Raw genomic sequence first — 25,747 nt, 5'->3', positions numbered from 1 at the left:
AGTATGCTATTTTCCCAAGAAATTAAATAAGCACCAAAGAAATTATTCTACAATCGAGAAGGAATGTTTGGCTCTGATATTAGCATTACAGCACTTTGAAGTTTACCTTAATTCAGCCCCTTCTTCAATTGTTGTGGTTAGTGACCACAACCCCCTTACTTTCATCGGCAAGATGAAAAATAAAAATCAAAGACTGCTAAGGTGAAGTTTGTTGTTACAGGAATATGATACTGGCATCAGGCACGTCAAGGGAGAAGATAATTTAATAGCAGATGCACTCTCCCAGATATAACAATGTATTATTTCATGTACACTGTGTGTAATTCATGAGAGTTATTCTTATGTTTTTCTTTAATCTGTGGTAAAAAGAAAGCTTTATCATATAAAGCTTTCTTTTTCTTAATGGAAGAAGTGTTACATATATTTAATTTATATTTAATTTAAGTTGTGTTTGATTTGATTTGATTGTTTGTGGGTTCTGGAGTCTTTTTATTTTCTTTACATGTCAGTGCAATGTAATTTTGTTTGCCCAGGAATTTGATATTTTCCAGAAAATTCAGTTTGACCTATTTTTCCTTAGATAACTAACAACAGAAACACTTCTTTCTATTTTTGACATAGCTCATGGCTTTGATTGAGGGTCAAGTAAACAATTTTTTTCTCGGAGTAAAATTTATTGGTTCTTATCAAGGACAAACAGGAGCTATGTGACTTTTACATGTAAACATGATCATGTGATCCTCTATTTTGCAATTAGGCATTTCCAAAATTGCAAAATACTTAGTATTAATAGTGATGTTTAGAGAGAGAGAGAGAGATTGAGAGATGGGAGAGTGCGGGCTTTTAAACACTTGATGTCAATTTGTTTTCTTCTGTTGTAACCAGTATTGAATTTTTGAGTTTTTGAGTTATACGTTAATTTTTCTTCAGATTATTTGTCTATTTGAAGATTAATTCGTTTCTCTGGAAATATTACTGTATTCAGATAGAATTCTTGAACAAGGACATTTCTTGAAAATTTTACTTGGGATTTCCAAGAAACCAGAGGATTAATTATTATGTTTCTACAAGGAACTTTAGACGTCAACACAATACAGGCTACAGCATATGTCATCGTCTTCCATCTTGGATTCTTTGTCGGGACTCGAACTTGGAATCATTAGAACATTTCAAATTAGGACTTTAAAATTTTTATTCGTGGATTATTCTTGGATTATTTTTGGATTTGATTCTTAAAACACTAAGTTCATATTTTTTATTTTTACAGTATTTTTCCAGGGAAATTAATAAATAATTTGTTATAGTTTTCAAAGCCTGGTGTTTTCACTCTTTCTTGTGTTACACGTAACAAAAGGTTTCACTACAAATTTTGTATTATAACCAACATCCATATGGACCCAAAAGGATACATTTAGATGGATGGAAGGTATGTTAACAATCCTTTGTTCAAAGGAGTTTGATGAAAACAAAACACAATGAAATTTAAAGGAGTAACATGTACTGTATAAAATCGCCTGTTGAAAAAAAATTATGAACACAAAACAATAAAATTCAAATGAGTACATTTACTGTGTACAATCTCTTACTGAAAGCAAATTTTTTCAGTAATTTATGTTTCTCCGAGAATACTTATCCAATCGCATTATGTTTGGAATATTATCCGACTACCTTGTGAATCTAGCTTACTAAAAGACAAAAATCGTTTCCTGTCTATTTTGTTAGGCAAACGGCAATAGCTCTTGCCCATTACCTCCCCTTGGCACTGCCAGGTGTTGCTACATTTTAGGTCAGTGAGATACTGATGAAGATATTTGCATGATGGGGTGGTTGGGAGGGTTTTTAAGTGATGTGATTGGGTAAGATTTTCTCTAAGAAACATAATTTACTTTAAAAAATTGGCTTCTTCCTTTGAAAATGTTCCCCAATCACATTACGTAAGGAGAATAATAGGAGAAGGGGATGCTGAACATCCGACATCTACCTCGGGTATCCAAATAGGGAAGAATAGCTGGATTCCCCATGTGAACAATAACCTGATCTTCTAATTACATAAGCAAGACAGCCTGGAGTCACTTGACCTGTGACCCTAACATATGGTTAAGAAGACAAATACTGAAATTTTCTTACCTACAAATAAAGCTAACAAGCTGTGTTGATTGATCTAGATGGATCTGGCGGCCATCTGTGCTGCCACCACTGGACTGACCAGATGTAAGGTTTTCCTCTGTGACGCTAATCTTTGAGATAAAAACTCAAGATGATTGACTCTGCATGCCAGCCAACAGCTTCTATTATATCTGGGATCAAATGTTATGTTTTGAACACGAGGTTCACTGAGATGGCTCAAGGTTGTGATCGTTGTGAGGTCACTCTGATCTGGTGAGGTGTTAGAGCACACAAAATAAACAATCCACTCTAGCCACAAAGCATAGGTTTGAGGGGTGATATCCTATGTCATGGCTCTCATCGGAAGAGAGAGGCATCTGCATGTGCCATGACTTTGTCTCTCTCTGTTTCAAGTAGTGCTTAAGAGCGCAAACAGGATCTTGCATGGCTGCTCTTCTTGACCTGATTATGGAAGAGAGCAAGTGAGTGATGATTCTTTGATGACCAATGGACAGTAGCCGATTTTGACTACAAATCCTGCTGTTGTCCCGAGAACGCCTGAACCATCCAATCTGAACTGAAGAGAGTGATGGTTGACAAAAATGGCATGCAATTCACTACCCCTGCATGCAGAAGCTAAAGCTATCAGGAAACATGTCTTGCATGATAGAAACTTCAGCAATTTGTGGACTGGAAGCACAAACAGAATCAAATGAGCCAGGTTAAAACCCAGGACTGGTTCCATTTGGACACAGAGTGAGGGATTTTGGTTGATTGAGACCAAAAAGAGCTAAAAGATCTGATAGGTCTGTATCATGCCCAAAATCATGTCTGCCACGATGTCGGAATATGCCCAATATCATGGGGTGGTAGCCTTTGATAGACATTGAGGCCAGCCATTGCTCCTCAAAGAGCCAGTGTAAAAAGCTGGCCAGTTGATGAATGGAGACACCAAAGAGACAATCTTATTGGTCTGGCACAAATCCCTGAAAACATGTCACATTCCCTCATAACCTTCAGAGTGGAGGGCCTTCTTCTTTCAAGATTCTCTCCACAATAGGAGGTTTAAATTTTCTGTCTCACAAGGCTGTGCTGACAAGAGATAATCGTGGCGAAGAGGACAATACGGCAGGAATGGAACACCCATGACTGTGGTTGCTTGACAAGATTCAGTTGACTGGAAACTTCCCAGGCAGATCTATTGCTAGATCGATTTCCCAGGCAGATCTATTGCTAGATCGACTTCCCAGGCACATCTATTGCTAGATTGACTTCCCAGGCACATCTATTGTTAGATCGACTTCCCAGGCAGATCTATTGCTAGATCGACTTCCCAGGCACATCTATTGCTAGATCGACTTCCCAGGCACATCTATTGCTAGATAGAATTCCCAGGCAGATCTATTGCTAGATAGACTTCCCAGGCAGATCTATTGCTAGATTGATTTCCCAGGCAGATCTATTGCTAGATCGACTTCCCAGGCAGATCTATTGCTAGATCGACTTCACAGGCAGATCTATTGCTAGATCGACTTCCCAAGCAGATCTATTGCCAGATCGAGGACTGTTTTTGCCTGAGAGCAGATCATTTCAGAAGTGAAAAGCATTGATGACAGCTGTCATTTCTAGGATGTTGATGTGTAAAGGCCATTCCCCTGGCTCTCATGTGCAGATGATGGAAGTGAAGTCTGGCAACCATGCACACTGGCGTCAGTACATAAAATTATTTATGCTTGGGGCTTCTCCAGTGGGATCTCCATGGTCAGCCAACCTGGGCTGAACCACTGACGCAGGAATGATCAAATCTCAGGTGTGATCATGACTGTTTCATCATGAGGACTTGAAAAGGGTGCCATTGTGCTCCCAATGTCATTGGTAAGGGGTGCAGAAAAACAGCCATCAGGATCAAGTCTGCTGCCAGATTGAATAAACTGAGGAGTAGACAACGCCGACTGGAACAAGGTGACAACACAATAATCTTGGTAAAAACCCAAGGGCTGATGTTGAACCCCAAGGGGAGATTTTTTTAAACTGATAAACTGTGCTGTGAAAAAATTTCGTGATAAGGGGTGGATAGGGGCATGAAAATATGCATTGGTCAGCTCTTGATTGATGGCATACTCAACCTCTTAAACAGAAAGGCAGATCGATCTTGCCGTCACCATATCTAAGTATTGGAGGCACAATCATTTGCTTGAAAAGATTCAAGTCAATGATGGGTTTCAACTTGCCGTCTGCTTTCCAAATAATTAACAGCCTTAAATAAAAAAACCAGGATTGTGGTCTTTGCACAAGCTCTTTTCTTTGCGATGAGTGGCCCTGTATCTTGTTGTAGAAGGGTTTCCTTCTCCTGACTCAATGGTGCATCCATGATGTGTGGTGCAGAAGGAGAGGGGAGGTGTTGTTGATGAACAAAATCTGAAACCCCTCATAAATGACCTGTATCGAACCCCTCCCCTTGTTTCTGGGGAATAGGGAGATCCAGTGAGCTCCAAATTCAGTTTCTTACTCCCTCTGTATGATTACCTCCTATGGATAGATATTGGTGCAGGTGTGACTGAGATGATCCCCCGTCCTGAAGCCGTTTAATATTCCTTCACACTGGCAGAGGCTGAGTGGTTCCAAAAGCCTGTGTGGGTTGGGTAGTAAGGAGGAGGGGCAGTTCCTATGCTGCATGCTTCCGAACTTCCTGTTCTTCCAGTAAAAGCAATGGTCACCAAGACAGGGTCATCTAGAAAGGGAGGGTATGGCAAAGTTTGGGCAATGTAGATTGCAGACACATGATGCATATCAGGTTGTAAATTGGCCAAAGCCATCAAAGTATTGACCATGGTATGGTAAGCAGCCCTGGTCAAAGACCCTAGCAATCCCAGCTGTTGCCTCCCATCTACACTGATGTTTGCAGCACAGCAGTGAAGCAAAAAGCTAGCAAAAACCTGGCGGTGTCAAGAGGAGATAACTGAAAAGAGTTATTGCCCTTTGTCTATTGAAATAGAAAAAGATAATTTTGGTCTTTTAGTAGGGCTGTAATTGTGAGGTAGCAGGCAAATTTCCCAAATGTAATGTGATTAGGTAGCAAGCGAATATTCCCTAATGTAATGTGATTAGGTAGCAGGCGAATATTCCCTAATGTAATGTTGTCAGAAAGTAGGTGAATATTCCCTAATGTAATGTGATAAGGTAGCAGGCAAATATTCCCTAATGTAATGTGGTTAAGTAGCAGGTGAATATTCCCTAATGTAATGTGATTAGGTAGCAGGCAAATATTCCCTAATGTAATGTGATTAGGTAGCAGGCAAATATTCCCTAATGTAATGTGATTAGGTAGCAGGTGAATATTCCCTAGTGTAATGTGATTAGGTAGCAGGCAAATATTCGCTGGTGTAATTTGATTAGGTAGCAGGTGAATATTCCCTAATGTAATGTGATTAGAAAGTAGGTGAATATTCCCTAATGTAATGTGATTAGGTAGCAGGCAAATATTCCCTAATGTAATGTGATTAGGTAGCAGGTGAATATTCCCTAGTGTAATGTGATTAGGTAGCAGGCGAATATTCCCTAATTTAATGTGACTTGAAGGAGAAACTGGAAGGAGTACATGTAATCTTTTGACTGTGGAATATCACAATAACAAAAGTGTATTTTTAACACAAGCTACCTTAGCAAGTAAGTGAAAATATTCATAAACAGGGTTGATTCCAGCAATACAAATCTGGGGCCCTCATCCCCTGAATTTGGGAATTATTACTGCAGAATGAGTACCTGGAAAGATTTAACACAAAAGATTCTATTTCTGATCTCCTAACCTTCATCACTCACTTTTTTTCAGATTCATATTTATAACAGTCTAAAAAATTATTATTTTAAAGGTCTGTGTATAATGTCAACCAAAAATAGTTATGTAATTTTGTTTCTCTTTTCATAGAGATGCGCTGTTCTAGCAGTAATAGTCTTACACTTGTTCTGTTCTATAAATACAGCTATCTTAAAACTGACTTTAATACGAGACTGAGTATCTATAAACACATTTATTGTTCCCTCTACCCTCATTTGTGTTTCAGAGATCGCTGAATTTTAATTTGACGCCCCAGTTTTGATATAAAATTTGTTTGTTACTCAATCTGAATACCTAGCTATGAAGCCAATGGGATTTCTGACACTCAATCTTGCACCCCTAGCAGATACACTGCTTAAAACAGACTTTAATATGATACTGAATATCTGCAGCCAACTAATTAGCTCTAATTTATATAATATAAACTTAGTCTGCATTATAATAATTCTGCTTGTTTCTCACATTTGTTCCATGCTCATATGGCATCTTTAGTCAGTTTAACACTCAATTAAAATTGTTCTCTTCTGAAGGATAGGAATCTTTTGTGGGAAATTTACCAAGCAGGCACAATTCAACATACAAAACTAGGATGTTGAACACTTAAAAACTCCAGTCCTATTTTTTTTTAAAAAAAAGAATAAAATAGAATTTCATAAGAGAACACAATTCTGTTCATCAGAAGTAAAGTAGTCGAAAAGGTCATTTAGCGTTTCCTGTCAGACCATAGGACTCCAAGCATACACTGGCAGATCAATCTCAAGCCCTGACTTCATTAAAAGCATAAAATGTCATTACCATTATGTACTGACAACTATTCAAAGTCATTCCATTTAATTCAGGAATACATATTCATCACTACAAAAATGGAGGAGCATTCTGCAATAATGTCTTTGATGATACACATATTTTGGAGAATCCAGTAACATATGAATGGAATAAGGGAAAAAGTTTGGCATGCTAGTTTAACCAACTTTCAACTGGGACATTTCAAAATAAAAATTCTAGGGCTGCCAGTGGAAACTGGAGCTGCCAGGTGTCCCTAATATAGCAAAACGATCCCTGATATATAACAAAAACTCTTACCAAATTCTGAGCAAATCTGATGCATTTCCTCTCTAGTGGAGAAGAGAGTCTTGGGAGTGAGCTTCTGGGTGTCAAACTTGTCCCAGGGGTAGTTCTGGTCACTTCTCTCAGTCCTTGCCACCTGGAGATCCATGGTGACATTGAACATCTCAGGGTATTTGTCTGGTGTGTCTAACTGGTCTAAATCAAACCTACAATAACAGTTTGAACATGAATAAATTGGCATGAGATTGCTTACCTGGCTGAGATCTGCCTCATAAGCAAAAGAAGTTGGTCAAGAAATTTGGGTCAGTATGATACATTCTGTTGAAATTTCTTGCAATGCTGTTTTAGGTTTCTCTAGTTATAGAAATATTTTTCTTGTTTTAGTAATGGTAGCCATATTTGATGGTGGAACAGGATCATTTTGTATACATGTGAAATGCATTCAAGCAAGGACACAACCTGCCAAATTTGATCAAAGTCTGTTCGGTGTTTCTATTAGAACAAGTCATGAAAAAAGATATATTTTTAGAAACCTGAGTCATATTTGATGGCAGTCTAGCGTTATTTGTACAAACTTAGTCCTTTATACCAGAAATCTTACTGTAAAATTTTGTAATCTTTTGTTTACTTTTTTTTACAAATTCATCATTTAAAGGATTGTCCATTCTTAGTAACAGTGGCTATATTTGATGGCAAATCAGCATCATATGTTTCAATTTGAAAGCCCTTATTACCAGAATTCTGTTGAATTTGATCAATTTCTGCTGAGTAGTTTCTGAGAAGTTATTTCAAGGTTTTGAAAATATTGTTAGTAATAACAATCATATCTGATCGTAGATTTCCATCACTGGTACAAGTTTAGAATGCCTTTATGCAAGCGTGCTTTCTCAAAAGTTTGGTCACATTCTATTGAGTGAAGTAGTGACTTAAAAGGTTATTCTACTTTTAATAACAGTCTATATTTGGCAGCAGATTAACATTATTTGTGTAAACTTCAAAGATATTTCTTCTTTTAATAACAGTCTATATTTAACAGCATATCAACATTGTTTGTATAAACTTCAAAGATATTTCTACTTTCAGAAATAGTGTCTATATTCAACAGCAGATTAACATTATTTGTATAAACTTCCAAGATATTTCTACTTTTAATAACAGTCTATATTTGACAGCACATCAACATTGTTTGTATAAACTTCAAAGATATTTCTACTTTCAGAAATAGTGTCTATACTGGACAGCAGATTAATATTATTTGTATAAACTTCCAATATTTTTCTACTTTTAATAACATTGTCTATATTTGACAGCAGATTAACATTATTTGTGTAAACTTCAAAGATATTTCTACTTTTAATAACAGTGTCTATATTTGACAGCAGATTAACATTATTTGTATCAACTTCCAAGATATTTCTACATTTAATAACAGTGTCTATATTTGACAGCAGATTAACATTATTTGTATCAACTTCCAAGATATTTCTACATTTAATAACAGTGTCTATATTTGACAGCATATCAACACATTGTTTGTATAAACTTAAAAGATATTTCTACTTTTAGAAATAGTGTCTATATTGACAGCAGATCAGTATTACTTGTATAAACTTCAAAAGCCTTTATGCAATGATACTCTGTGCTAAGTTTGGGTGTAACTGGACTGGTGGTTTATGAGAAGCTGAAATAGCAACTCTCTATCAAGTTTCAGGGCAATTCATGCAATGCCATGGGACATGCTGCATACATAAGAATTATCCCACACTTTATACATAATTATTACTTTGAAGTTGCATAAGTTCTGAAAAACATATTACACCCTGATGAAAAAAACAAGCAATATGCACAAGTTCACCTCATGACAATGTCTGCTGAATTATAACACATCAAAAAAGGCAATGGAATGGAACTGGAGTAGCACACAAGATTTATATGCCTTGAGTGGCATTTGGTGAATGCACCATGTCAATATGATTTTCCAGTCAGGAGAAGTAATGATAGGAACATTTTCAATACAGCTGATATGGTGGCCAGAAATAGACATCTCACTAATACCATTTCATTTAGGACAAATATACATCATAAGCAGTCTTTACTGAACACCTCTTTGTTGATGTGATCATCCATTCAGGAGGAGTAGTGATAACAATAACAAGAATTTCAAGATGGCTGCTCTGATGACCATATTGGACATCATGTCAGCAGCATTTTCATTTAGGACCAACCAGATATAAGGAGTCTTTTAAAGAAAACCTCGTGATGATACCAGATATAAGGAGTCTTTTAAAGAAAACCTCATGATGATACCAGATATAAGGAGTCTTTTAAAGAAAACCTCATGATGATACCACCATTCATTCAGGTTGAGTAGTTAGAATATCGTTTTCAAGACATCCACTGTGCGGTGGGCATACTGAGTGTCAGATCCGCACCATTCGCATTTAAGATCACCTGGACATCATACAAAGTCTTTTGAAACTCCTATGTCAATATGACTTTCTGTTCATGAAGAGTTGCAATAAGTTTTCAAGATGGCTACCATGGATGCCATACTGGACATCAGATTAGTACCATTTTTGTTTAGGACCAACTAGACATCATAAGAAGTCTTGTGTTGAAAACATGTTGATATGCCTATCCTTTCAGAAGGAGAACTGAAACAAAATATTCAAGATGGCCACTGTGGCAGCCATACTGAATGTCCCAAGCAACCCCCATTTTTATTTAGGACCAACTAGACCATGTGACAAATATGTCTAAAGTTTCATGGCAATCCTCCAAGTAGTTTAGGATGAGTCCAGCAAACAAACTTGGGCTAAGAGATGGTTAAATTGCAATATGCACTAGCACATCAGGGTCTATGCTGTTTGTTCTACTGATTACTCCTAACAAACTTCATAGACCCAGATATGCCTCTGCATTTTGCGGTTTGACTCATCTGATAAAGAAGTATATACAGTATTTATTGTGATATTTTTAAATTGTGATTACAAATGACTAGGGGCCCCAAGTGGCTGAGTGGTCTAAAGCGCTCTCTGTTACAGATCACTGCCATCTCACCTGTCTGCGTGGGTTCGAGTCTTGGATTCGGCTAATGTGGGTATGTGAGAAAGTTTGCCAGTAGCTTCTCGTGGGTCAGTGGTTCTTTCCGGGGTTCTCCCAGGTTCTTCCTCCACCATTAATACTGGCCGCCATGTATAGCCTATCATGTGCTGCAAAATGGCATTAAACCCTACAACAACAACAACAACAACAACAAATGACTACTTGTCTGACAGATTTTTGGTACATATCGAACTGAATAACAATGTGATGAGATTATGGCTGTTTAATATTCAGAAAGAACAAAGCTAACATTGCTATGATGTCTAACAAGAGCTGAAATAGAAACAAATTTGATTTTTGTTATTCTTTGATTTAAATAAATAAAATGTACAGTCAGTATCTTTAAATACAGTGTATGTTCTTTATTTATTAAGTATCCTTAATTAAGCTAGGGTCACAATAAATAAGGTCCATGCACCAATGCAATCCCCTAAAACATCACTTACTGAGTAAACTTCATGTTTGTCTTCTCAGGAGCTACAAAACCACCATAGAACTGTAGCTGCAACATCTTGATGGAGGTTATCTGAAGGAAAAATATTTGTTTGGAAAATGATACATCATTAGCCCATTTGGAACAACTTTGGGTTTTCTCTTGTGGCCAAATGTACCTCTGATGTGGTTGTTGGGATATGCATATAAAAACAGCTACCTCTAATGTGGTTGTTGGCATACGCATATAAAAACAGCTACCTCTAATGTGGTTGTTGGGATAAACATGTAAAACAGATACCTCTGATGTGGTTGTTGAGATATGCATATAAAAACAAATACCTCTAATGTGTTTGCTGGGATGAGAATGTAAAAACAGCTACCTCTGATTTGGTTGTTGGGATAAGCATATAAAAACAGCTACCTCTAATGTGGTTGTTGGGATAAGCATGTAAAAACAGCTACCTCTGATGTGGTTGTTGGGATAAGCATATAGAAACATCTACCTCTGATGTGGTTGTTGGGATGAGCATGTAAAAACAGCTACCTCTAATGTGGTTGTTGGGATAAGCATGTAAAAACATCTACCTCTGATGTGGTTGTTGAGATATGCATATGAAAACAGCTACCTCTAATGTGGTTGTTGGGATGAGCATGTAAAAACAGCTACCTCAGATGTGATTGTTGGGATAAACATATAAAAACAGCTACCTCTAATGTGGTTGTTGGGATAAGCATGTAAAAACAGCTACCTCTGATGTGGTTGTTGGGATAAGCATATAGAAACATCTACCTCTGATGTGGTTGTTGAGATATGCATATAAAAACAGCTACCTCTGATGTTGTTGTTGGGATAAGCATAAAAAATAGCTACCTCTGATGTTGTTGTTGGATAAGCATAAAAAACAGCTATCTGAATACCCTCAGCAGTGTTATACAATAAGAACATATATCGTCAAGATATGGTTGTGAAAATGAACACTATGCTAAGAACATATATCGCCAAGATATGGTTGTGAAAAATGAACACTATGCTAAGAACATATATCGTCAATATATGGTTGTGAAAAATGGACACTATGCTAAGAACATATATTGTCAAGGTATGGTTGTGAAAAATGAACACTATGCTAAGAACATATATCGTCAAGATATGGTTGCAAAATGTGAACACTACAACAAGAGTTTATGATAAAGGTTGTGAAAGTTTGTGTATGTAAACTACAGCAATGGAGTTTTGATACTGTATTAGATTCAAAACAACTGCATAATGCATGCAAGGAAAAAGTGTAATCCAAGTGGACAAAAACAGTAATCTGAGCAGGAAAAGAGTAATCTACATATAACATGATAAAAATTTAATGAGCATATGTACAAAATGATTTATTTATCCCTCTGGACTTTTAACATCAATTACTGCTTCAAGTTTTCATATATGACACTTTGAGCTTTAAAAAGCAACAGACTCTCATACTGCATTTCAAAACACTTTGTATCAGCTGAGACTATGAACATTTTGCACACCAGTATAGCACTAAGTGCTGGGGTACTGAGCTTGGATCTGAATTCAGTTTTATTTTTGTTAACAATACAGAACAATCTCTCACAGTCAGCATTAGAATGGTAAAGAACCAATATTCCTTTCATAACCTGACAAAGAAGAGGACATTTATATCTTCCAGTTATTGGGTCTTTTAGCTGGGAAATAAGATGAAAAAAAATCAACTCTGTCCACATGAAGTACATTGTCAGGTAGAGTGCCAACTTGATACTTCAGGAGTTCTCCTTCTAATTTCTCAGCTGCCTTTCCTGCAGCATGGTGCATCATATGACAAAGACAACCTGGCATGTACAATGATTGAGACATTTTTCAAAATATAGAATGAAACTCCTTTAGAATTCCAGTCATCACTGATGAAGTATCAGCTGAAAACCCCATACAGTTCTGCCAACTTATGCTTATTCAAAGCTTTATCAAGCAAATAAAAAAATGTTTTCTCCAGTGGAATCTACTGTTAATTCTGGTAATGAAAGAACAGAACTCTGACTGTGCCCTTTTTTGTTGTCTCTTACACAGACTGGGTACAACATTTTGTCATCAAAATCACTACTCCTGTCTGTTGCAATACTAAATGGCCCAACACACGCATAGACTAGAATAATCTAGCTTGATTTTTAGCACCAAATACCTCCAGACTGGTTCTGTACCAGATATGAATTAGGACAAAGAATCTGAGAGCAAAGATCAAAAGTTAGAAAACCAGTCTGTTCTCTCCTAACTAACCCATACAGCTGCTATAAATAGAAACCAAGGTCAAAAGTTTGAAAGCTGTTTCTTGGAAACAGGGCAGCTGCTATAAATAGAACATAATGCTGTTAGGAAAGTGCATGCAAGTTTACGGACAAGCGTACTCTTATGTCATAGTTACACAGAAGCCATCTTTTCTACAATATGGTTTGTAGGATTAACGGGATGTTAATAAAAATGAGAAAACATTAATAATTTTGGAAGGGGGTAATACAGAAAACACATAATATGAATACATTTACACGTGAGGCGTAATTTAGTGACAAAAAGCATGATGATTACGCCAAAAGCGTAATGGTTGGCATGTATGACAATGACATGATGTCAGAAGTAATAATTTTAAACATCTTCTGCATAATGTTAGAATGTTCACAAGGTTTATATAAATAACGTACATCTCCACTATAAACTCTGATAATCAGCCTGCATATATAATGGAAGAAAATGGTGGCATTCAGTGTATTAAATCACAAATAAATCACCACAACCTATTAACTAAGTAGTTTGGACTTTGGACAATCACATCTGAAGTGTTGCTGTTTGCAGAAAAACGAGGTGTTTTGAATGATCACTGGTCCTGAGAAATTGTCACTATTTGCCTGAATGGTAAGCGTTGACAATACTTCCAGTTATGTTAGTTTATTACTGTGCTTCTGATTTGCCCATCACTGTAACTCAAATCCGCATAAAATTCATGGAAAACTTGATGAAAGATCATGACATTCCACAAAATGGATGCACTAAGAAAGAAAATTATCTCCCTATTAATTAAAGACAGACAGGCTATATAAAGGAGCTTGTAAAAATCTGTAAGTTTCAGAAAGATTCTTCTATGGATTTTAAGTGTAACTATAATAAGGTATTCCTCTCCAACTGAGGTCTTGCTAATCTGTAAAGTGTGTGTGTGTGATTTGGAATTTTAACATAGCTTTAACAATTTTTCAGTCATATCGCTATGATGTCTACATGGGCCCCGAGTGGCCAAGTGGTATAAATAAAGCGTCTGCTGTTATTGATCACTGCCATCTCACCTGTCTGAGTGGGTTTGAGTCTCGGGTTTGGCCAATGTGGGTATGTGAAAAAGCTTGGCAGTAGCTTCTCGTGGGATGGTGGTTCTTTCTAGGGTTTTCCCCGGATCTTTCTCCACCATTTATACTGGCCACCATTTATAGCCAATCTTGTGCTGAAAAATGGCATTAAACCCTACAACAACAACAACAATCTCCTGCATCGAAGGTGGATGCTCTAACCACTTAAGCCACCAGAGCAGTTACATCTTTCTGGGTTTGAAGGGCTGGATTTGCATGACAGTGGACATCCTCCTGATGTATAATGATTGGGTAATGTATCTGAAGAGAAAAAAAAGGACTTATTTTCTATAGATTGTACACGTGCACTGTCCTTATTTAATTATGTTGTTTGGGCATTTTAGTCTTATAAACTTCCTGAGGAAGTTCTGATTTTAGATTGATCACAAATCATTTGGTAGTGACACTTGGATGGCGAAAGCACATGCTTTACACTTGGCTCTGCTATCCCTTGAATTAATAATGAATGGGCTGTGTACAGTTGTATGCAGCATGATGACCATTTCAGTGGTGTATACAGTGATATGCGGGGGCCCCGAGTGGCCGAGTGGTCTAAAGCGCTCTCTGTTACAGATCACTGCCATCTCACCTCTATCTGTGTAGGTTCGAGTCTTGAATTCGGCCAATGTGGGTATGTGAGAAAGCTTGCCAGTAGCTTCCCGAGGGTCAGTGGTTCTTTCCAGTGTTTTCCCGGGTTTTTCCTCCACCATTAATACTGGCTGATATGTATAGCCTATCGTGTGCTGAAAAATGGCGTTAAACCCTACAACAACAACAACAACAGTGACATGCATGCATAACAAACAATGTACTGGATATAACCCTGGCTTATTTACATATTTCATTTGCTCAACAATGAGGCCTCTGTTTGGATACCCATTTTTTCTTCACCCACATGTATAATTTCACGTGCGCGTGAAAGAGAGAGAGAGATTCATGCTATCTCATCATCTCAATTTTGAATTTTTTTTCTTGTTGAAAGAATGCATCTTTAATGTAATTGCTACTATCCAGATGTCGTTGCCTTTTCCAACAGAAACTTATATGGTTTACCTGAATAAGTTTTAAGACTTACCTTTCCCTGAATTTTCCCCCCGAATGTTGATCTGGCATGATACACCACAACAGTGATATCTCCTGTGACTGATACATTTACAGGAATGACAGCCTTACCATCTTCTATTGTGAAACCTCTGAAACAAAAAAGGAAGAATACTATTTCAACATCTAGAAAACAAATTATACTTAAGACTCCCATATGTTCTAAATATCAAGAACACATGGATTGCTATTTAAGAATAATGACTTCTGAAATGTTGGAGTATTTAAATTCTTTTTAAATATAAAATTTTAAAATCCAAAATCATTCAAATATTATTACTTGCATTCCAAAGGAAAATAAAGTCAAAAGATTCATCAAAAATTGGAGACCAATTTCGCTATTTAATGTAGATTACAAGACTATTCAGCATCATTTACTTCTAGGGTGAGGAAAGTCCTCCCTTTTATTATTGCTGACAATCAAATGGGTTTCATGGAAGGGAGATTTATTGGTGAAAATACAAGAATTTTGTATCACCTGATGTAGTATCCTTAGGAAAAAAATTAGTCTGATCTTCTCTTGCCGATAGTCTTTGAAAATGTTTCAACTCGGTTGAAAGGGACTCTGTGGAGAATGCCCTGAAATCCTTTAACTATGGGGAATGTTTGTCAATGGCATAAAGTATTTTGCAATGAAGTCAAAAAGTTGTGTTATTAATAATGAACATTATTTGTTTCTATTTGGAGAGAGGTTGTCACCAGGGAGTCTTTAGCACCCTACTTATTTATAATAAGAATTGAGCTGCTTGCAAAAGAACTAAGTAAGAACACAAATATTACAGGCATTTTCTATAATAAAATGGAGTTCAAATTAGAGCAGTACACTGATGATGCTTTTTTATTATTAGACAGTTCACCTTTGTCCTTGAAGACAACCATGCAAATGGTAAATGACTTTGCCTTGGCATGAAGTCTGCACTGCAATGTTTTTAAATCAAAAGATACCGGATTGAAAATTTTAAAAAATTCTAAAGAATATGCATGTCTTGAAATTGATTTTAACTGGTCAGTTGCCAGTTTTGGATTACTCTGAGTAGATTTCTCTATGAATTTGGAAGATATGGCTGAAACTTAATTATCTGACAAAGTTGAAGGAAGTAAAGAAATTGCTTGGCTGGTGGAGCAGAAGAAATTTATCCCTTATTGGAAAATTACTTTGATAAAATCCTAGATTTTGCCAAAATGTATTTATCTTTATGCTGCTGTGTTCAAATACTCCACCCCATATAGAAAGTGGAAATACTCTCCATGTAATACTCAACAAAACTTCACTCCTTAGGGTAAAAGCAAAGAATATATTTTTTTATAAAGATCTAATCAAAACCAAGATACAAAAGCCAAATGGTAAATATGAAACTTGATCCAGACAACTAGGGTGTGTAATTGGTATAAATGAATGGGCCGACTGTTCTGTTTTGGCTGAACTTTATACAAAAGACACAAAACTGATTACTGTATTTACAATAAAATAATTATTTTTTTCCTGTCCCTGAACTTATGGTGAAACATTTTTTTCACTTTAGTCGTATGTCCCAAGACTTAAGAACTGAAAAAAATTTGTATTGCATTTGTGCTTGCCCTCCACCGCACACTGCAATAAAATTGCTAAATAAAACGCCTAATTGATAATAAAAAGAAAGAAACTAACCTTGTGTTCTTATCATTTATTCCTTTTTTCAACATAAGCATTAAAGAATAAAATAGATAAGGATGGAAAATAATCAAAAGGTAATGCATCATACACCTGGTCAGGTGGTGATGTAGGGGAACATGTAAAATCCTGACAACTTATGTCCCCCCCTCCCGAAAAAAACCTCATTAAAAATGACTTGTACACTGGCATGCATATTCCTGTTCTACATTTAGTTGAATATGGATCAAGTAAGGGAGAATACTCAGTAGAGTATGGGGGGGAAGTACCATGTCATATTGCCTATAAAATTATAGCTGAATGAGTTTTCTGCAACAGAAAACCTAAGCAGCCAATTGACAGCAGTTCATAAACTACATAAGTTTTCCAAGTTCTCATACTTTTTGTTGACTTCATTTGTTCCCACATGACTACTGTTGTCACTGTCATAAAAATTGTACAATAATTTTTCTTTTCATTTTTTATGAAGAGACAAAAATTGCAATCATGTCATTTTACATTTCATCTCTATCAGTGTTCACAGTGCTACAATACACCTCAGTAAAAAGTGACATCATGTAATGATCACACCATTCTGAGTTGCACAGTAAGCACTGAGACACTACAAATAAATATGTGAAAAATGTCCATCTGATCATAAAAAGATGAGGTCACATAATTCAATACTCTTTCAAAACACATTAACAATTACAGTTGGTATATTCAATATGTTTATGATCTGAATGCAAACCTCAAAGTTGTATCTGACTTCAAAACACTGCACCTGACTTAGATTGCAAAGGATAGTGCAGTTCTAAAAGTAATGCACACACAAAAATCTTAAAGCTGGTTACAGTAATTAGGAATCTAACAGAATTGCATATATAATACCCAGTAATTGGGTATCTAACAGAATCGTATATATAATACCCAGTAATTGGATATCTAACAGAATCGTATATATAATACCCAGTAATTGGGTATCTAACAGAATCATATATATAATACCCAGTAATTGGGTATCTAACAGAATCGTATATATAATACCCAGTAATTGGATATCTAACAGAATCGTATATATAATACCCAGTAATTGGGTATCTAACAGAATTGTATGTATAATACCCAGTAATTGGATATCTAACAGAATCGTATATATAGTACCCTTCAAAACAAAATTCAGATCCTGGTTAGAATGAAAAGACCTATGGGAGTTAAATGACAAAGTGAAGAAACAAACCTCATTTTTTCGTATTCTTGAGATGTTGTTAGGATTCTTTCTTCTCCGACAAAAATTTCTGCAAAAGGTGTGCAACCATTTCTGCAAAGCAAAGATGGTAAATGAGTAGCAATAACAAGATTTTCATGAAGTCCAGTTTGTGGCAGCCATACTGTATGTCAGATTGGCACCATGGTTATCTAAGGCCAAAAGGACATTATATGAAGTCTTTCAGTGAAAACCCCATGTTAATATAACTATCTGTTCAGGAGGAAATGCAATAAGATTTACAAGAATTTATAAGATTTTGTGAAAATCACATTTTGATATGATCATTCATTTGAGAGGAGTAGTGATAACATGATTTTCAAGATGGCTACCATGGTGGCCATAATGGATGTCCAAATAGCAACATTTTCATTTGGGACCAACTAGGCCATGAGATAAATGTGTGTGTAAAGTTTCACAGCAACACTCCAAATAGTTTATTAGGAGTAACGATAAGATGCTTATGTTAATGGACAGATGGGAAACAGAGCTGAATTATCACAACTCAAGACAATTTGTTTATGCACATATTATCAGGCACCTGAATCTTTTCAGTAGTACCAAATATTTATTCTATTACAAGAAATCAAATTGGTACAAGTCATTAAAAATATGTCACCTACATATATTAAACAGCTTGAAAGTCATTTAATGTTTGAATGGTAGTCTTTCCTTTATAGTTATTTAGTGCTGAAAGAGTTAAATTGTTTACGTAAACTATTTTCTTTCAAAATGAATGAATATTACAGTGCTGATACACAACCATGCAAAACATTTTTGTTCATACTAATCTTTGTGAACTGTATATACAAATGATAGTCACAACAGGCTCAGTTCATACTAATCTTTGTGAACTGTATATACAAATGATAGTCACAACAGGCTAGGTTCATACTAATCTTTGTGAACTGTATATACAAATGATAGTCACAACAGGCTAGGTTCATACTAATCTTTGTGAACTGTATATACAAATGATAGTCACAACAGGCTAAGTTCATACTAATCTTTGTGAATTGTACATACAAATGATAGTCACAAAAGGCTAAGTTCATACTAATCTTTGTGAACTGTATATACAAATGATAGTCACAAAAGGCTAAGTTCATACTAATCTTTGTGAACTGTATATACAAATGATAATCACAAAAGGCTAAGTTCATACTAATCTTTGTGAACTGTATACACAAATGATAGTCACAACAGGCTAAGTTCATACTAATCTTTGTGAACTGTATATACAAATGATAGTCACAACAGGCTAGGTTCATACTAATCTTTGTGAACTGTATATACAAATGATAGTCACAACAGGCTCAGTTCATACTAATCTTTGTGAACTGTATATACAAATGACAGTCACAAAAGGCTAAGTTCATACTAATCTTTGTGAACTGTATATACAAATGATAATCACAAAAGGCTAAGTTCATACTAATCTTTGTGAACTGTATACACAAATGATAGTCACAACAGGCTAAGTTCATACTAATCTTTGTGAACTGTATGTACAAATGATAGTCACAACAGGCTAAGTACCATACAAATGATAGTCACAACAGGCTAAGTACCATACAAATGATAGTCACAACAGGCTAAGTACCATACAAATGATAGTCACAACAGGCTAAGTACCAAACAAATGATAGTCACAACAGGCTAAGTTCCTTCTAATCTTTGTGAACTGTATATACAAATGAGAGTCACAACAGGCTAAGTACCATAAAACCTTTATATCAAGATTTTCTTTAGCAATAAAATTTAAGCATTTTCTTCACAAATCTAAGTAATAAACTGCACTTCATTCATACTAGTGTTTTGTGTATTATTAGGTTAGTCCTTTTTCTGACAACTAAGGTTTCCTTCATGTCCATGTCCCCCCCCCCCCCCAGTGAAGTTATATCTCATCTGAAGATTGTTATACTAAAACTGAAAAAAACTTGCTGGACATTCACTGTAAAACACAGACATAATCAAATGTATATAGAGCTGATCTTTCACTTCCTGATTTTGACTTTAAAATGGGTTTAAAGGTAAATGATGTAATAAAATCTTCCAAGATTCCCAGATTTGGAAGAGTCTAAGAGGAAAGCACTTATGACATATCACATACCACCAAGAAACTATAATTATGTTCTCCAATTATTTCTGCCAAATAAGGAGGCATGATGGCAAAGTTTGTTTACTTTGGGAAACTCAAATCTGCACAAACTTTGACAGGCAGAGTAACAACTGCCATTATAATAATGGCTAATACCCCAAATGACTATAGATTTACACAATTCTGCAATTTCACATTCAATAATCTTGGCCTCTGACCTCTTGATTAAAGATTCAAAAGGCAGATGCCCTAACTCAAATGTAATGGAACATATGTGTGTGTGATTTGGATTTTTAACGTAGCTTTAACAATTTTTCAGTCATATCGCTACGATGTCTGCAGTGTGGCAGCTTATAGTGGTGTCAAGAACTGGGGCATCATGCCACAGACATGTAGTATGATGTCCCACCCAGTCACATTATCCTTACACAGGCCGACCAGTCCTAACACTAACCTCTTAATGCTGAGCGCCAAAGGAGGCAGCTGTTAGTACCATTTTTGTAAGTCTTTGGTATGACTCGGCTGGGGATCAAACCCACGACCTCCCGCATCCGAGGCAGACACTCTAACCACTAGGTTGCTGGAGTGGTTTTTGTGATGGACCTTCACTGTAATGGAACAATGAACAGCTCAAGCAGATAAAAAAAAAGAATGGGTGCAGGAAGCATATAGAAACTAGTTTTATTGTGAGGAACCCCAAACAGCAATTGTAGCTTATGTGACCTTGACCTCTAACCTCTGTGCTCAAGAATCAATATGATGGTATCTCTGCCAAAGTTTAGACTACTGATGTAATTTGATGAAAACAGGGACCTAGAAATCTGACTTATCAAATGGAAAACCCAAAGACTACAATGTAGGCCCCAGTTAACTTGCCCATTTACCCCTCTGCCTCAGAATCAATAGGTAAAGGCAACTATCCTTACTCAAATGCAGCATAACTATCGAGTTTAATGAAAATTAGGCAGAGGAAACTTGTCCCTCACTTTACAGTGCCAATGTTGAAAGGCTTGTTTTTCTAACCATGGGTAAGCCACATAACAGGTTTGAGAAGAAGAAAAAAAAGATTGCACCCAACTGAAATTGTTGTGGTAACCAGCTTGTCCTTAAATGAATGGACAGACAAATCAACCTGTTATCACTTTATCTCCTCTCTTTTGGTTGAGGGGACAATAAAGCTCTATTATCCCAACTATAGTCCAAAAGTAAGCTCTTATGATATTTCCATTTAATGAATGTGCTGAGAAACTGTTGTTGTGTTGGTTTTAAAGCCATTTATCAGTTCAAGACGGTTGTACAATGTAAGACATTATTTCTGATATTTGTTTTGGGGGTCAAGTCTTATTGCCTAAATTACAAACATCAGAAAGAAGAGTCAGATTTTCAAGAATATCTCACACACTTAGCTGGGTTGCGATGGAAGCTGGGAAAGCCAAAATTGGATTAAGTTGAAGTATGTTTCTTTAATGAAATGAATAAATATATATTAATATTGAAGAAGGTGTTTCGATAACTTTGTTTGATTCAAGACACTTATCATACTTTTAACCAATTTCAGCATTTCCAGCTTCCATCACATTCCAGCCAATTGAAATTTAGGTCAACAGAACATGACAATCTGACTTTATAAAAAAAAAGACATCGCAGTAAGTAAAGTCTAACTAAAACATTGCGACAATTTGTAGAAAAGTGTAAATATGGACTGCAAGTGTGTAAGGTGCTCCTGAAAATTTGACTTCTTGTTCCAGTGTCAGTCCACAATGAAACATGCTACACAGAGCTGTTATTTATGCAGTAAGACCTAAACCCCCAAATCATAAATATTAAGGTCGATGTCTTACATTGTAAGACTAAGTTCAAAATAGACTATACATGGCTGGTGGAGGAAGAATCCAGAAAAACCCGTTTAAGAACACCAACCCACGGGAAGCTACTGACAGCTTTCTCACATGCCCACATTATCCGCATCAGAGACTCGAACCCACACGTACAGAGGTGATACTGCAGTGACTGATAAAGTTGAGTGCCTTAGACCACTGGGCCACCCAGGCACCCTGGTTAGAAATGGATGAAAAACGTAAATGAAGTTTCTTGGTGATACTTATTATTTAAACATTTCAACTGCATCATAAACCGTCAGAACCGAACACTATGAAAATCCTGTAAGATATGTAATATATGAACTTCAGTGCTAATAGCAAATGTTCAAATCAAGATATCACAGCTCAGCATTTAGTGTTATATACTGTAATATCATGAGCTTCAGTGCTAATACCAAATGTTCAAATCAAGATATCACAGCTCAGCATTTAGTGTTATATATTGTAATATCATGAGCTTCAGTGCTAATACCAAATGTTCAAATCATCAAGATATCACAGCTCAGCATTTAGTGTTATATACTGCAAAACTACTTTTGTCAAATCATACACAATGTTTATAGTAGACAAAAGTCTCAAATGCTGACTCACTTCAATTTATTGAAGAGTGGAACAGGGGAGAGAATGATGTTCTTAATGAGGACTGCTCTACTGTGAGGAATCATAGGGGTATCAGCCACCATCTTCGATATATACTCAATGTATCTGGAACAGAAACAAGTAAATAATAATAATAATAATAATAATAATAATAATAATAATTATAATATACAGAATCATATGCAGAGATGCTGGCAGAAATTTTCTTAAGAGGGGGATTCAGTTTGCTCAGCTGGTAAATATTCTTCTTTGTCTCATGTCATTCCACTTCAAAGAGCCCTTGCAAACTAAATATAAATAGAGGACTCCCTCCATCAAGTTATAAGCTTATTTATTATTTCAGACAATAGCTCTCGTGCCCTTGAAACTCTTTCATGGTATTAGGATCATATCTGAATATCTGAATTTAAAAAAAATAAATTCCTATTTAGATATATATAATCCAAAGTTTTGAAAACAATTCTTCAGATATTCCAGCATGTTCTTACCATGGTGATAGAATTTCAAAGACTTGTGCTTAGCTTATTCCTCGGCATAGTGTCAATTTTGCTTTAAAAACCCACAACTGACTTCTTATTAATGCATAAGCACTGCAATTATGGTGGAGAGCCTCAATACATTTTGAAAAATGAGTGTGTGTGTGATTTGGATTTTTAACGTAACTTTAAAATAAATTCAGCCATATCGCTACGATGTCTGCAGTGTGGCAGTTTATAGCACTGGGGCATCATGCTGCAGACATGTAGCATGATGTCCCCACCCAGTCACATTATCCTGATACCAGACCAACAAGTCCTAACACTAACCTCTTAACGCTGAGCGCCAAGCAAGGCAGCTGTTAGTACCATTTTTGTAAGCTTTTGGTATGACTCAGCCGGGGATCGAACCCACGACCTCCCACATCTGTTGCGGATGCTCTAACCACTAGGCCACTGGAGCGGTCTCAATGGAAGTGACAGACACGGAGATGGTCATGAAGTGAGCTATTACTCTCCAAAATATGTTGTGAGGATCCAGCAACTGATGTTGAGTCTGAAAGGGAGTGCCCTGAACTGGTAAACTGACTCCCTCAAGGCAAACAGCAGGAACTTTCTTCCAGATATTTTGCAGATATACACTAAGAGAAAAGTCACCCTCCTGAGCAGCATTTAAAATCTGCCAACTTTACATTATGAACCATGGTGCATGGATGAAATGTCAGAAAACTCTTAGGTCTACAAGAGTGCCACTAACTTTTAGGAATAAGGACAGTCTCTTGATGCTCAACTGTGCAAAAAGAATTTCCAATGAATATAAGATAAGACCATTTATCCTTTAAAACTGCTCATTCTTGAAACCATCTCTGATATTCTTCAGTGAAAATAGGATTTTCAAATTAGCTGAAGATTACTGAAAATCATCTTTTTTCAAACACAACAGTGTCAAGGGGTTTGGGAGTAAAAAATCATATTTTACGAATGACACATTGTGTTCAAGTGGGTATGATGATCCATAACAGTGCTGGTGTTCTGGTGTTGAATAGATAAACTGGACTAAAACATTCCCACCTTTGACTTCAAGGGTAAGATCAACTGTGGTGTTGACTGGTTGTGATCTGAACTGTATGACATTTTATCTTCCATGATGCTGTTTAGTTCTTTATGGTGGGATGGGTTAGGGGATATTTAATCCACAGAACCATTCCTTACTTGCAGGGTGTGAGACAAGCTTGATTTGATCTTAATCTCAGAAAGCTTGATTTGATTTTAATCTCAGTAAGCTTGATTTGATATTAATCTCAGCAAGCTTAATTTGATCTTAATCTCAGTAAGCTTGATTTGATCCTAATCTCAGTAAGCTTGATTTGATCTTAATTTCAGTAAGCTTGATTTGATCTTAATCTCAGTAAGCTTGATTAGATTTTAATCTCAGTAAGCTTGATATTTGATCTTAATCTTATTTATTTATATGTAGCTTTTAGAGATGACTGGCTGTTGAATAATAACAGATCTACTGGTTCCACCAGAAACAGGCTTGTTGGGTTGAGGCAGTAAAGATGGAGCTGGTGCTGTAGCTGTCATCAAAAGGGATATCCTTGTCTGGGAGGCCCTCTAAGTGCAACATTCAACCAACAGGAAATCAGTGATTGACTTGAATTCAGCATGAATAATAATTGCGGCCTCTCTCAAAGCACACTGCTGCATTTTTCCCTTTCTGTTTTCACTGAGCTAAAAGTACTAGGGTAAACGACTTTCAATTCAGCCCAAGCATATATGATGTGTTCCCAAAGTGGCAACCCACATATGCTAGACATGTCCTATTGCTGTCATCCACATCTTTCCACTACTTACACTGTTTGCACTTGGTCAAAATCTGTAACAATAAAATGGATGTTACTGGGCTAATACCTAATATTGTGTAAATTTACCTGTGAGGGCTAATGCATAATACTGTGTAAATTTACCTGTGAGGGCTAATACATAATAATGTGTAAATTTACCTGTGAGGGTTAATACATAATACTGTGTAAATTTACCTGTGAGGGCTAATACATAATACTGTGTAAATTTACCTGTGAGGGCTAATACATAATACTGTGTAAATTTACCTGTGAGGGCTAATACATATACAAGTAACAAGAGAGAAGCATCACTTTCAGCAACAACAGCAACTACTAAGTGGATGTTATTATGTAAAATATGTGGTGTAAACTTACCTGTAAGAAAGGTCTCAAGTGATTGTTCATACAGGTAATGTCAACAAAGTGTTAGTTTTAATAATTATGAAGTAGATGCTATGACTACATCTTCTCTTAAGAAAACTTACCAGCAGGTATCTGACCAATGTAGGGAATTAAACAGCATCCAGAATTAACTTAAATAACCTATACAATCCATAGCTTTCTAAGCACAAACATTACCTGCACTACACAATAATGCTATTATTTATATGAATGCCCCAAACCAAGAGGTCACACCAGAGACCCATACAGATAAGTACGGAAGGGCAATTATGTTAATGACAAAGTTTTATCTGTTTTAACTTTGTGGTCCAAGGCTGACATTGCCGGGGTGGGAGTGGGAGACAAGCGCCCCACTCCTCCAGAAATGCCCCAAATGGCTTGCATCTTTTATCACCTCTGTCAACTAAAATCCAGCTCCTGGCCTTCACGAGTGGCTTGGCTTCGAAATCAGGTGGACCATGTTTTCCACTAACAGGAGAAGGGGTGAAGATGGGACACTGGCGC

The 25,747-nt window shown here is 36.4% G+C and overlaps 1 protein-coding gene across 1 annotated transcript in view; it reads right to left on the bottom strand.

Moving 5' to 3' along the window:
• LOC149806553 (cyclin-G-associated kinase-like) overlaps positions 1–25,747 on the bottom strand; it is a 111,495-nt gene that overhangs the window by 36,538 nt on the left and 49,210 nt on the right. Inside the window, exons 15-19 of the mRNA XM_089954408.1 lie at positions 22,513–22,626; positions 17,914–17,994; positions 15,018–15,135; positions 10,561–10,640; positions 7,025–7,215 (exon numbers count right to left, since the gene is read on the bottom strand). Of these exons, the coding sequence (XP_089810534.1) occupies positions 7,025–7,215; positions 10,561–10,640; positions 15,018–15,135; positions 17,914–17,994; positions 22,513–22,626 (584 nt within the window). The remainder of the gene's footprint in view (positions 1–7,024; positions 7,216–10,560; positions 10,641–15,017; positions 15,136–17,913; positions 17,995–22,512; positions 22,627–25,747) is intronic.

The sequence above is a fragment of the Sinohyriopsis cumingii genome, chromosome 1 (assembly GCF_028554795.1).
Source record: "Sinohyriopsis cumingii isolate HCF-2022 chromosome 1, ASM2855479v2, whole genome shotgun sequence".
Taxonomy (NCBI): domain Eukaryota; kingdom Metazoa; phylum Mollusca; class Bivalvia; order Unionida; family Unionidae; genus Sinohyriopsis; species Sinohyriopsis cumingii.
The sequence above is the reverse complement of the archived record's forward strand: the minus strand, read 5'-3'. Positions and strand labels throughout refer to the sequence as shown.